The sequence below is a fragment of the Panthera onca genome, chromosome A3, assembly GCF_046562875.1.
Source record: "Panthera onca isolate mPanOnc1 chromosome A3, mPanOnc1 haplotype 2, whole genome shotgun sequence".
Lineage (NCBI taxonomy): Eukaryota > Metazoa > Chordata > Mammalia > Carnivora > Felidae > Panthera > Panthera onca.
This window is the reverse complement of record NC_138341.1, coordinates 24140176-24152191: the sequence shown is the minus strand read 5'-3', so window position 1 is coordinate 24152191 and position 12016 is coordinate 24140176. Positions and strand designations below refer to the sequence as shown.

Sequence of the window (12016 nt, the reverse complement as noted above, 5' to 3'; positions counted from 1 at the left end):
TAGTGGCAGAGACATTTTTTAAAAGAAGTTTTGGTTTTATTTTCACTTTTCTCTGGCTAGCATTCGGTCCAAGCTCTTTCCCTGATTCCCCTGGAAGTTCATAGCCTCCTTCTAGTACTTGTCAACTCTGGTTCCCAGTCTTGGGTGAGACCTTTTGGCCACTTGGAGAATCTCACACAGAATTTCAGAACAGATGTGTGTCTTAAAGACGATACTTGGTCCTTCTTCTAATTTGATACTTGAGCCCAGAGAAAGCAAGGGTTTTCCTAAGGTCATAGAGCCTCTCAAGCAAGGCTTTAATTGAAAGCCAGTTTCCTGAACACAAATCCAGAGTTCCTTTGAATGTTTCTTCTGGGTCCCAATTCCTGTTCTTGGGCCAGGGTAAGCTCTTCCAATTGTGGGTTCCCAAATATCTTAGCCCAGAGTATCTAGTAAGGCCTAGTTTCAGCTTGACTTCCTGATTTTGCTTTTGCCTTTTTTCTCCTTCTCCTTCTTATTTCTCCTGCTCCTCTTCCTGTTTTCCTCCTTTTGCTCCCTCCTATTCCTCCTCCACCGCCTCCTCCTCCTCCTCCTCCTCCTCCTCGACCAACTAGATGCCTGACTTGGTTAACCCTGTAGGTCTCAGTCAGGTTTTGCAATTGTGAGATGTGTTTTGCCTTAAGTCACACTGCTTGGATTTGAGATATGTTTTTATCACTGCTTCTCTTATAGAGAATTCAAACCCCTCCCTGAGGTGTTTACTTCTCTGTTTTCAGAAATTGGGAGTTTACTGAAGAGGGTCTCAGTGCTCTCACTGTGCAACTTGGGCCTTTCCTCTCTTGCTACATGGACTACTCACTTTTCTCTCTCTCCACCTTATATGCTCAAGTCAATGGCAAGGTGACTCACAACAGCTCACCTCATTAACTGTCTTCAGAGCTTCCAGTATCCCCTATCTGCCCCCCTCCTCACTAACCCCACTCCCTGCTTCTCTCTTTTTCAGTTGGGCTTTTAGTTTCTTTCTCTGTTCACCTCTGCCCACCTCAATCTATTCCATCCCACTCCATTTTCCCTCTTGTAAGATTGCCCAGGATTTCAAGCCATGGACTTCTTTGTCTGATACCAAAGTTCAACTCCTTTAACAAATCTTGTTCCCTGTGTAGTCTTCTTGGGAAGTCACTCTCTCTGAGCTTCCATTTGTGATCTATAGAAAAGAGATACTATTACTTCCCCTCATAGTTTACTGTGAATCTTAAATGAGATAAAGCATGGGAATTATTTTGAAATATGCTGGCCGAAAATAAGTGTGTGAGACATGTTAGCTATCACTCTTGCTCATGCTTTTTATCCCTGTCTGTATTTCCCCTACTTGCTCTTAACTGCACTTTCTCATCTCCCTTCCTTTAGGTGGCAATGATATAGGGTGGAGGTGTCAACATTATAGCTGTAGGCATGAGGAAAAGGCCTAATTTGTTCCAGAGGGATGTGTAAATTTTGGAGAAAAAGAATCATTGGTTGGAATTCCATTGCTGTAATTTACTTGCTATCTGACCTTGGGCAAGTTATTTTGCCTCTCTGATCCTTAACTGTTTTGTCTCTGTAATGGAAATAATAATATGTATCTTTCTCCAAAAGCCCACTGTATGATGTGACAGACACATGCGTGCATGCACACACACGCACTCACATTCCTACAGGTGCATGCATATAGTGACTAATGAACTATCAATATTCACTCCTGCCTCCTTTTTAAAATTAACAAAAAGTGGGGGGTGGCACCTGGGTGGCTCAGTCAGTTAAGCATCCGACTTCAGCTCAGGTCATGATCTCACAGTTTGTGGGTTCTAGCCCCGCGTCGGGCTCTGTGCTGACAGTTCAGAGCCTGGAACCTGCTTCGTATTCTGTGTCTCCCTCTGTCTCTGTCCCTGCCCTGCTCACACTCTCTCAAAAATAAATAAACATTAAAAATTTTTATTAAAAAAATTAAGGGAATAACAGTTTTGAGATTTGGTGTGATTTAATGTACAGGGAGAAGCACTTTCTCTTCTTCAGGGGAAATTTGATAGAATTTATAAAAATATGAGAATTAATTGAGCCCTGCATCCATTGGGTGCAAAGGCAGTGGTCCCAGACTGACAACTGATGTTATCTGGGAGGTTAAACCCTGGCGCTCTACTGAAGTTTCAAGTCTCTGCAGCCCCCTAGTGGCCACTGATTGTAGCAGAAGATTCATAGTTCTCTACAAATTACTCCAGTCAATTTGACTTTGGACAAGAATTATGTAGAGAATAAGGAATGGAGTGGGGGAGTGAAAGGACCTACATTTGAGTCTTTTAAACATTTCAAATAGAAAATTATTCTTCTATCAGTGTGCACACCAGTGAAAGTTGATGAAAATGAAAACATATATGGTCACATACTAGGAAAGTATCAACCAACATATCCTTTCCAAATATTAGCTTCCATGCCCTTTCCTTCCTCTTCTCTTTCTCTTTCTCCCTCCCTCCCTCCCTCCCTCCCTCCCTCCCACCAAGGTACAAGCATCCATTCTAGTCCTTGGGCCAAATCATTCTTTGCCCTTAAACTTTTAAACTCAGTGTACCCAGTTTGAGTTCCAGGGAGAAGCCAGTTACCTTGTTAAATTAAGTGAGTTACCACACATGGAGCAGGAAGCAAATCATTCCAAGGATCAATTTTCTTTTGTCATTAGGTCTTTCAGTTGCCAAAGGCAATGCCACAGGCTCTAAGGAACCCAGCCTGTGAGAGCAGAGGCCCTGTTTGGCTACCACCTCCTGTGAGTTAGTGGACACATTACTGCAGCACTCTGCAGCTCAGCGAGGGAGATTCAACTCCACTCTATGCTCTGATTCTATGAGGAAGCTTCTCTGCTGTCAGGCTATGAGCTCCTCAAGAGAGGATCTTGCCTTATGTTTTGCTCTGACAGCACAAGGCATGACAATCAACCTTTGAGAAGAAGGAATGGAGGGATTTGTGTGAACTGAAGACTATAGTTCTGTCTCTGGTTCTAGTGAACCACTTGTTATAAATACAGCTGTTCTCTGAGTTCTGTATTGGAAACTCTGGAGAGATAAAGGGAAAAAGATACTAGAGGTACAGTCCTTCACAGATGAATAAAAAATGTTCTTTGGTTCTGAACTCTTGCTCCCAAAGCTATGAGCAAGTATTCAGTCATTATTCCTTCCAGCTAAGTCACCCTTCAGATCTTCTTGGCCTGTTATTCATGGAGAGATAGGTAAAGCCGCATGAATGAGAGTACAAGAGTGAGGGCCTGGGACGCACGTATGACTATGTGACCAAAGGAAAATCAATTACCATCTCTTCGACTCCGTTTTCTGATCTCTAAAGCTGAAATTTAAAATATTTACCATGCGGAGACGAAAGCAGGTGACACATGTTCAAGCACCGTTTTGAGAAAACACAGGGTAACTGACAAGTCTGAAATGTATTTGCTGTAGCTGAAGAACTCTTAAGCGATCACCGTTACTCTCTACCTCCACGCTGCTAACTTTTCTCATATCGATGGCAGAACTGTCAGGTTCCCAGGAATGCGTTTAAATAATGGAAGGGTCACAGAAGATTCTGTCTCGGGGCCTATTACAAGCTGCTCTCCGTTTTGGCAATGTCGTGCTGCCCCTCCTCCCACTCCTTTACCCCTCGCCTCCAGTTTTATTCCGGAACCAGCTTTTCTGAAGTCGGACCCGTTTTAATCTTTTAAATGCATAATTAGGGAGAGTGCTTGATTGCAAAGGCCTCTTTCAGACCTCCCATTTATCCAAAACGCTCTCCTGTTCACATAACAGAGAAATAGGGCAGGGAATCTGGAGGAAGGGGAGGAAGGAGGGGAGAGTGATGGAGGGAGGGCGAGGCGGGCCCTGCGCTTTTCTCAATGAATGCCGAGGCCTCTGCAGATTTGCATAGAGGCCTGTCTCGCCACGCCATTGGTTGGCGGGTGCGAGCGGGGCGGGGCAGGCCTGCGTGAGCCTGGCAGCAGCGCGGAGTTGGCCGTTCGAGCTCCGCCCCCGCCCCGGTCCCGCCCCCTCCCGGCGCGAGCTCGCGCCTCAGCCAGCTGCAAGTGGCGGGCGCCCAGGCAGATGCGATCCAGCGGCTCCGGGGGCGGCAGCGGAGGTAGCAGCTGGCACATCCTGTCGCCGCTGTCCGGAGGGTCGCGCAGCACTGAAGCTCCTTCCGGCCGCCCTCTGCCCAGCCAACTGAAGCCAAGGGGGCTGCCGATGGGTGAGGAGGGGGCAGCAAGATTTCGGGCTCTTTTGCACAGAATGCTTTCACTCGGCTGCTGCCGCCGGGGCCGCTTCGGTGCCTGAGAACTCTGAGCAGACGAAACGCGGGAGGAGAGCAAGGACGCTGCAAACTTGCGCCGCGGCGCCCTGAGCCTCCGCTTCACATCGCGGGGGCTTGATTCAAGCCCAGAAGTTCAGCGGGCAGTGCAATCCGCAGACTTTCCGCTGCGGAGGGTTGCAGGAGGGTGCCCGACAAAGCAACCCCTGCCCCCGGTTTTTCCCTACACTGAGGAAGAGGAGCTCAGAAGCTCAAAGAAGCGCTGGGGAAGGGGCTAGAACAGCAGAACGCTCCGAACCATCGTTCCCGGCTGGAAAGTTGCGGAGTATTGGAGGCTGCTGGAGAGCGCGGACAGACCACAGCTCAAGCCTCGGAGGGCAGGAGAGGACTCCATCGCCACCTCCCTTCAACCATAGTAGTTTCTCTTGTTCCGGAGCGCAGTAAGCTACAGACGGGGGCGCGGCACGAGTCGTGGCGCGCCAGAGGTACAGGGTCCCAGCTGCTGAGCCCGAGGTGCTCAGGGTCTCTTGACACACCCCTGAGCCTCCAGCCCCATTTTATTGAGACTCCCGCTTGCCTCCTTGCAGTTGGAGGGAAGCTAGAGAATCAAGTGGACGCCTAATCCCCCAGATATCAGGTGGAAGGAACTGTTCAGGACCAAGGACTATTCGGAGCCCCTTTTCATTTGAGGGGAAGTGAAGGGCGAGGCTGGATCCCAGAGAGTCGGGAGACTAGTATAAACAACTCTTCTCTGGCGGGATGGGAGCCTTAGGGCTCCTAGGGCTGCTGCTACTGCTGCTTTCAGCGGCAGCCTTGGGCTCCGGAACCGGAACCGGGACCGGGACTGGCACCGGCCATCTCGCCGGCTCACCCGCCGTGGGGCCAGCTCTGCAGCCTCGGGAGCCGCTCAGCTACTCACGTCTGCAGAGGAAGAGCCTGGCGGTGGACTTTGTGGTGCCCTCGCTCTTCCGTGTCTATGCTCGGGACCTGCTGCTGCCGCCTTCGTCCTTCTTGGAGCCGAGGGCCAGACGGCCTGAGGCACGCGGCTCCTTGGCTCTCGACTGCGCCCCACTACTTAGGCTGGTAGGGCAACCGCCCGGGGTCTCCTGGACGGAAGGCTCCAGCTCGCCAGCCCCTGCCCAGGCACGGACGCTGACCAGGGTGCTGAAGGGCGGCTCGGTTCGCAAGCTCCGGCGCGCCAAGCAGCTGGTACTGGAGCTGGGAGAGGAGGCGATCCTTGAGGGCTGTGTCGGGCCCCCAGAGGAGGTGATTGCGGGACTGCTCCAGTTCAACCTCAGCGAGCTGTTCAGCTGGTGGATTCACCACGGCGAAGGGCGGTTGAGGATCCGCCTGATGCCAGAGAAGAAGGCTTCGGAAGTGGGCAGAGAGGGAAGGCTGTCCGCGGCGATCCGTGCCTCCCAGCCCCGTCTTCTCTTCCAGATCTTGGGGATCGGTGAGCAGCTCCCGCCTGAAAGTGTCGGGATTTGTATTTTTAGGCACATCAATTTGCAACCACTGTCAACTAATCCCTATTTTCAAAACCCCAGCCTCTGGTTCTTAGGTCTTTCCTCCTTTTGTAAACCTCCTCCCACAGTTAGACCATAAAGTACGGTTTTATGTTCTTGCTGAAAAGAGTCACTTCCCAGGGTTTTCCTTCCTCTCCAGTAACCAAGTTGGAAGAAAAGTTTTCTCTCTTGGCAGAATGCTTCTTCTTTCTACCGATTTACACCGGGTCCCAGCCAAAATTGGGTGCACTTTGAACAGGGGACCCCTGGGACAGTTGAAATGTCCTTATTACTTCTACGTTCCAAGCTTAGTTCTAGATGTCATGACTGTTGCCATCTTCCCTTTCCCTTGTTCCTCTTCCTGGCCACCGTAGATGTGGGTAGTGTGGTGCACTTGCTTGGAGAATGTAGAACTCTTCTTTATATGGTTGAATCTCCCCTAGCTGTTCTCATCAAATGTTGACTTATGTATGGATTGCCTCTTCTTCATTAATTTAGTCTGCTCCCTCTCTCCAACCCCAGTCTGCTATCCACTCTCAGACTCTTTTTTCCCCCCCTCTCAGATGTTGTTGGAAGAGCCCCAGAGGAACTAAGAAATACGGGACAGGAGGGAGGTGTGAAGAGAGGGAGCAGAGTTGTTAGGATTCTCTCCCATTGGGAGAGTCACTGTGAAGCCAGAAGAGACAATAGTTCTTCTCTTGCCCCCCCCCCCCCCCCCCCCCCCGCCCAACCTTCCCTCTAATTCTTAGCTTGAATGTCTGTAGCAGCAACTCTGGATGACAGTCTCTGGCAAGCCTGTTTCACTGCAGATCTCTCTGCTAGAGATTCCTGAAATAAGGTTTCTGTTTCATTTACTCTCATTTTCTTCTCATATTCACTGAGTTAGGGGTGTGTGTGCAGGCACTTACTTCTAACTCTTCCCATAGTATTCTTTGACTGGAAAACCAGGTGGTTTTGAATGGATGTTTCTCTCGTAATACCACTGGGAAAAGGCTCAGTGAATAAAATATACAATGTAAATGAATGAGAAGACACAGAAAAGAAATCATGCCTTTTTAAAAGCCTACACTAATTCCATTGAGCAAACCCAGCATCTTTTCTATCATTCTCATCATCAGAAATAAATGAAATTTTTATGCTCCACTGGTTACTAATGACTAGTATTAATTGGATGGAAAGCACTGAAAAGAGCCCACTGTAGAGCTCCAAGTACCTACCATGCTTGTCCCAGCACACACATATCCTCCCACACATGCCCAGTACTGTCACATAGCAGGGATATCTAGAAGCTGAGGTTCTTCCCTCCTTGCACAAAAAACATACTTGTATGTGGTTCCCAAGGAAAACAGAATCTGGATGCATATTTCAGCATTAGCATTGGTATCCTTGGCACCTAAAATGACCCCTTTGTGTTCAATGTCAGAATTCATATTAATAGGCAGAATTTGTAGTAAGAAGCAGGGTTTGATGAGTTTGATAGAGCCTCCTGTGAACTGAGATAGGAGACCAATACTGTTGTCTCTCCACAGATACTTTTGTGGAGAACAGCTGTGCTTTAATGTTATCATGGCTTCTGTGGTTTATACATGCAACATTCTCTTTTAGCGCCTGATGTATTTGTAATGGATATAAGAATGACTTCTCTGGGAATGTGGATTGTCTTCTACTTTCATGTCTGTGAACATCTCTGGAGCTTTGCTATCACCTCTTGTTAAATGACCATAGGCCCAACAGTCTAGATCAGCTATTGTGAGATGTTGATGACAGACAAAAGGGGTCCTTTCTGCAGCCCTGAACTTGCCTACTATAAACAGGCAGGTAGCATGAACTTATCAGTGGGTGTTTCTGAAGAGTCACAGGCTTAATGCATGTGGAGCATATATTCCAGTCAAGCCTCTGGTAAGGAGTTGAAGCCACTGAGTAGGGGAGTTTCATGTCGAGAGGAGTGTGCTTCAAGAACTGCTTTGCTACTGACAGCAGGGAGTCTCTGTGAGCGTCCCAAGTCCTCCCTTAGCATCACAGTCCATTTGGCAGTTGGACCAAGGCCTTATGCATCATTTGACACATCTAGCAATGCTGTTTTCAGAAAGAGCCAGGATTCTGTCATTAAAAGGCTAGAAATTTTGGCCAAGCATTTTTCAGCAGCATTGGGATCAAATGATTATTGATGGGATCAAATAAGACACTAAGTGTAACTGGATGAGCTCCCCATGACCTCCAGAGAGACAGACAGCTTATTGAAAAGCATTTCAGGCCTTGTGGTGATCACACTTGGAACAGGCTGGGCTCTTCTGCTCTGAGGCATATGCTGTTTTCAGTTAGGCAGCTGGCCATGCCGGACTAGCCTCTTGCCTTCCCACTGCCTCCCCAGCCTCATTCAGATATGGTTTCCACTGCAGACCTCCCCTTGGAGGGAGTGGACACACCCTGTTCTATCATGTTTCATGTTTGAGGCAACATATATCATGGTGTTTCCATTCGTTTTCTTGTATGAAAATTCAAGCTTAGGTTCTCACACTTGGATTAATTTTACTATTTATTATGTTTGAGGAAATGGATTTATTCCTTTTTATGGGCTCTGTTTTGTAGAAAAGGCATTTAACTCTTCTGTGACATAAGATATTCAAGCATACAAAGGGAAAATAGGCACAACTCAGCTTATTTCTCCCTGTTTCTGCCCAAATGCCTGGTGGTCTGGTCTAGAGGGGCACAAGCATGCTGATGGGGCTGTGAGGAGGGAAGAGAGTGGTGGGTGGCCTGCAGCAACCCATTTGTCTCAGACTGAAGATAGCTTCCTGAATCTGAACAGGACCATGACTAGGGATGTGATAGAAATGGAAAAGCCCCCAGTCAGCATGAAGCAAAAACTCTGTTCCTTGTAGTTTGGGACATCTGAGAGGACAAAAGGATAGCTGAGAGGCCTTAGAATGCATGACACGCAAATGTGTTTTCTTTGTGCGTTGCTTTGCTTTGAATTCATAAATGGGATCAATATTTCGAAGTCTGAAGCAGCTCCCCACAGCACTCATTCATGGAGAAGAGCGTAGAAAGGCCATTGCTGAGACTGTATGAATTTTGGTCTACCATTTTGGGACAGTCCAAACCTCAGAAAAGATGTCTGCCTGGAGGCAGTCACATTGCTCAGAGCCCCACTTTGTAACCTGTTTTTTGGATGTTTTGATGTCTTGCTTCTGCCTTCCCCCAGGCAGAGGCCTAGAGGATATTGACTTGTGGGCTAGGAGGGCTTGTTTCCCTATAAGCAGCCCCCTTCTCACTCCAGGAAAGGGGATAGGCAACTGGGGATTTTACATGTGCTATGGAGAGACCTGAGAAATTTAAAGTAGATGTATGCAATGCAATACACCTGACCCTTGACCTCACATATCTGTCACTGCCTTCCTATTTCATTTCTGGAGAGGGCAAAGAGAGCCAAGGAAGATAGAGAGGAAATTGGAGCTCTCAGAAGGAATATCAGTTATTTGAGGTGAATTTGGGGAGTTGGAACTAGTCCAGAGAAGACCAGAGAGCTGATTTAAGAGTTGAAGGGACCAATTCATGGTGAAAGATGAAAAGAATTAAATATATATGGCTGAGCGAAGTGGCGATGAAGGGAAAGCCCTGGTAACAATCTACAAATCTCTGAAGAGGGAGAGGAGTTATATAGTGTCACCCAAAGAAGTAATAGGATGCAACTTGCAGAAGGAAACTTCAGGGTGGATATCAGGGAAACCTTATTTTCTGAACTTGATATTCCTCTGACTTTGGAATGGAATTCCAGAGTAGCAAAGAGTAAGGTGAGATGTGGGTCAGATAAGCCACAGCATTCATTATTAATCAGTTTTATATTTGGAAATGTTGAGAAGCCACAACAGGCAGGAGAGCTGGGATGGGGAACAAAAGCAGGAATCAGGATCTTTCAGGATTCAACTCTTGAGACACTTTGGGTCTGGATGTTTCCAGGAGGAAAAGATAAGAATTGCATGTGTATCTTTGAAATTGGATGGGATGTGCTTACAAGGAGACTGTTAGAGAAGAAAATCTTTTGAAAGTACTGGGTTTGTTTTTCTCTGCCCCCAGATTGGCACAGAGTATTTCTGTGGGGTGTTGTGTGTCTATCCATGAGGAAGGAGCCACACCCATAGAACATTATTCATCTAAGATGCATCTCTAGTGTGTGTGTCATCAAGCCATTGGGCAGGGCAGAAGGTACGTGGGTCTTGAGAAGATGAGGTCACGTCTAGATTTGGTGGGCTCCTACTGGCTACTTGAAACCCCTTTGCAATGCTGAGAATATATATACACAGCTATTAGAAAGATGAAGTTCATCTAAATCCATTTGATCTTTCCACAAATTTACAAAAGAAAAAGAAGAAAAGCCCATGAGGGATTTGTGTGCATGGTGTGGGAAGACAGTGTTATCATTAATAAAAATGAAAGCTTTTATAAGGAAGTTTGTCTTCTGAAAGACAAGGACGACTGGCCTCCAGAAGGGAGAGGAAGAGAGGAAACTTCTGTTTCAGCAGAACTTGAAGCCCCCTGCCATTCTTAGGATTACTACTTGATAACCTCATTTTGTGGAAATTTGCCTAGCCCTTTCTTTATAATCATTATTAATGTCCTGTTACAGTTGTATGGGACTTTATAATTTATAAAGAACTTTCAAATTTAATATATTTTTTTCAATCTTACAGTAGGCAGGGCAAGTATTTGTTTTATTTTATAAATGCAGTAACTGGAATCCAGCTACTTGATAACACTTTTTCAAGGTGAAAAATGGTAGACCTAGAAACTTTCACTTATGCATTGAGAGGTTATGAGATGCTAGATGCCGTGCTAGGTACTGACTAGGACTATAGATCTTTTTGCCTTCAAATTAGGGCTCTTTCTACTAAAGGAATCATCCCAAAATGCAGATTATGTAACCATGTAAATGAAACCATGTAAATAGATGAAAAACTTTACATTATCCTTGTCAGAAGGCCATGCAACAAAGATTTGGTGTTCAATAACCATGACTTGAAAAGTTCCTTAAAATATTTGAAGTCCAGTTTCATCATTAGTAAAATAGGGATAGTTCCTATCTCAAAATGCTGCCATGGAGATTAAATTAGAAGACATGTATAAATCTGTAGCCCAATGCCTGACATAATAAAGTGTTCCATCATTATAAACCATATGGTTTTTTCTAGAAGCAGCAACACCCCAGTGTCTGGTTGTGCATTTTAGTTTATTTGAATGATGCCATCTGGAGTTGTGCAGTCCTGATGTGTGGTCACATCTGGTGACCCTGGCGGTGGTAGTTGTAGTACTGTGGGTTCCCATGCAACTAGCTTCTAATTCCTGGGCTAAGAAGTGAGATCTAGTGGAAATGGGGAGAGTAACCATGGTGATAGTTTCTATTGGCTTCCCCAGAAATGTGAATGAGGAGAATTGAGGTGTGGTATTTACTTCATTTCTATCAACTAGTGTCCTCCAAGGTCTTTTGACCTTGGATTCAGTCCAAAGATTCAAGCAGAGTATTCACAATCCAATTATTTTTTCCCCTACACGAAGAAAGCAAGCCTTAACTTTATGAAAGTATGAAATCTAATAATGGAGAAGAACAAGATAGAGACATTACAGAGCAGTAGTTTTCAGATGGTGGATCTTTCTTAACTGAGGGCAGTATGTGCAGTTCAGGCCCGTCCATGCCCACAGAGGTGCTGGGCTACTAGCCTCTGGTAATTTCTTTGTTATAATTAGCTGGAGCTTGCCTTTTCCTTGTCAAGTGGGAATGCAGGAGAAGGTTGGAGGGTACCAACTAGTTGGTGGACATGAGCCCATTAAGAGCAGTTAAACCTTTGAGATTCCATGGAGACACATGGCTGAGGGAGGAGGCCACCTCAGAAAGTGCCTCAACCTAAAAGAGGCTGTCAAGTATCCATGCAGCATTTTACAGGTAGTGTTTTTTATGAGCCATGGCTGAGCCATTGCTTTCCTAAGATGCACAAGGACATTATTTCTGCTTGGGAGTAGAAGGAGAATAGGACATGTTTGTGAGGATGGTTATAGGTCCAGGGGTTATGTGACGAGACGTGTGAATAAAGTTACCAAGGAACCCTAGGGGTGTCTTCTTTCTTAGAACCATTGTGTTGTTCTCCAATCTAGGATGTGGCCAGTTTTTCTTAACCTAGTGATGACCTGGCCTTTTTCACACAGGTCAAAGTGTAAGGAAGGAG

At 46.3% G+C, this 12016-nt stretch overlaps 1 protein-coding gene across 1 annotated transcript in view; it reads left to right on the top strand.

The window, feature by feature from the left end:
• The first annotated feature begins 4090 nt into the window (after nt 1-4090).
• Nucleotides 4091-12016, top strand: part of ALK (ALK receptor tyrosine kinase) — a 671065-nt gene continuing 663139 nt past the window's right edge. Inside the window, exon 1 of the mRNA XM_060651819.3 lies at nt 4091-5746. Within this exon, the coding sequence (XP_060507802.1) occupies nt 5053-5746 (694 nt within the window). The 5' untranslated portion in view covers nt 4091-5052. The remainder of the gene's footprint in view (nt 5747-12016) is intronic.